Source organism: Elephantulus edwardii, unplaced genomic scaffold (genome assembly GCF_000299155.1).
Source record: "Elephantulus edwardii isolate Elephantulus edwardi_28Jun2011 unplaced genomic scaffold, EleEdw1.0 scaffold00028, whole genome shotgun sequence".
NCBI classification, from domain to species: Eukaryota; Metazoa; Chordata; class Mammalia; order Macroscelidea; family Macroscelididae; genus Elephantulus; species Elephantulus edwardii.
The window spans coordinates 16,709,155-16,710,936 of record NW_006399778.1 but is presented as its reverse complement, the minus strand read 5'-3'; the positions used below and the strand labels follow the sequence as shown (position 1 = coordinate 16,710,936).

General features: G+C 62.2%; 1 protein-coding gene across 1 annotated transcript in view; it reads right to left on the bottom strand.

Annotated features, from left to right (window-relative positions):
* The window catches only part of RCC2 (regulator of chromosome condensation 2), a 26,562-nt gene extending 24,813 nt beyond the window's left edge, over positions 1–1,749 (bottom strand). Inside the window, exons 1-2 of the mRNA XM_006883600.1 lie at positions 1,536–1,749; positions 171–454 (exon numbers count right to left, since the gene is read on the bottom strand). Coding sequence (XP_006883662.1) covers positions 171–446 — 276 coding nt within the window. The 5' untranslated portion in view covers positions 447–454; positions 1,536–1,749. The remainder of the gene's footprint in view (positions 1–170; positions 455–1,535) is intronic.
* Positions 1,750–1,782: the final 33 nt, after the last annotated feature.

Sequence of the window (1,782 nt, the reverse complement as noted above, 5' to 3'; positions counted from 1 at the left end):
ATGATTCAGCCCGCGGCCTGCGCCGGCCCGGCCGCCCTGGGGAGGCGCGCGCAGGCCGCCCCCGACCCGAGTCCGCGCCTGGCTCTCCCCGCACCCAGGGGTCCCCCAACCACTGTCCTGCGGGGATGCCACCCGCCCGGCCCCCGGCCCCGCAACAGCGCTGCACTCACAACGCGCTCCTTGGTGTGCTCGGGCTCGGTGATGACCAACGCCGCGCTGCCCGTCTTGCCGGCCGCCGGCCGCGCGGCGCGCTTGCCCCCACCGGGGGCCCCGTCGAGCTCCAGGCCGTCCTCGTCGCCGCTGCTGCCGGCGCCGCTGCTGCTACTGCAGCGCTCCGGCCGCTCGCGTTTCCTGCCCGCCGGGCCGCCGCGCTTCCTGGGCCCGGCGCGGGCCGTGCCGTTGCCCGAGCTCGGCTCTTCCCAGGCCGCCGCCTTCTTCCTGGGCATCGTCGCGGCTGGAGGGAGACACGGGGCAGCGGCGCACAATGGACGGGTTATAAACTGCGCGGGGGGGAGGGGAGCGGGGACGAGCCACCCGGCCTCCACTTCCTCCCCTGCCCGCCCCAAAGTGGCGGCCGCGGGTGGGCGGAGAAGGGGGCGAGCTGGGAGAGGAAATCGCGCCCCTCCCTCGGCCTCGGCCGGCTCCTCCGGGGAATCCCGTGTGAGCGCCGAAATCCCAAACTGCAAGCCCTTTGGGGGAAAGGGAGGAAAAAGGGGGGGAAAAAAAAAAATGGAGACTACCGCCACCCCGGCCCATCTTCAAGTTAGGTCTGCCTAAATCTCAATTGCAACCTGGTAGCCAGAAAAGTAAAGGGAGCCCGTGATCCTTTAAATTGAATAAAGCTCCAACACACTTTCAAGAGCCCCACTGGGTACCTCGTTAGTAAAGGCGGAGCTCCCTCCACCCCGGCCACCCCACCTGCTGCTTTTGTCTCTGCGCCCCCCTCCCCAGCCCACTCAATTAAATACAATCCTCACCTCCCTGCCCCCCACTTCCGCGCTGGCCCGAGCCTCGGCCCCGGAGTTTCCAACCTCCGGCTCTTAATAAGCCAAATCCTTCGGGATGGGCTAACCCTTGCAAATACAGTCAAGAAGGGAGAGCCCAGAATAAACCGCCCCCCAGGCCCAAACACCTGCTCAGGAAGATAGGAAAAATAAACTTTAGCGATGTCCAACTCTCTCCTGACCCTTCCTCGGAACGTACAGGCTGGCCCGATTTCCTCCACCAGGCTTGCAAAGTGGCCGGCTCCGCGGCTCATTGCCCCCCAGCGTCCCCTAGCTTTCGCCCTGTCTGCCTTTTTTTTTTTATTATTGATTTTGAACAATGGGATCTCTGTCTGTCTCCGATTAAACCACGTGGATCCGCCTTCCTTCCCCTTTTTATTCATTCAATCCCCCAGCCCCCTTCCTCGGGTTCCCCCCCCCTTTTAATATCTCTTTTAAAGAAAGAAAGAGGGAGGGAAAGAAGAAGAGGGGAGAGAAAAACAAACTTTCCCAGACCCCACAAACTGATCGCTGTCGATTTTCAGCCCCTACCTGGCTGGAGTGATGAGAAACCGGTGAAAAAAATGAAAGAGGAACAATTCAAAGCCGACCCGGAGGGCTTGCTTTTTCTTTCCCGGCCTAGACAAGGGCTGCTGCCCACTCACCAGATACACTTAAAATGTAAATACGAGCTTCCAGAACAAATGCTACAACACAAAACAGAAACACATGTGCCGTCGGGCTGCAAGCGAGCTCGCGGCGGGGCAGGCGGCGCGGGACCCGGGGCGCGCGCGCCCCC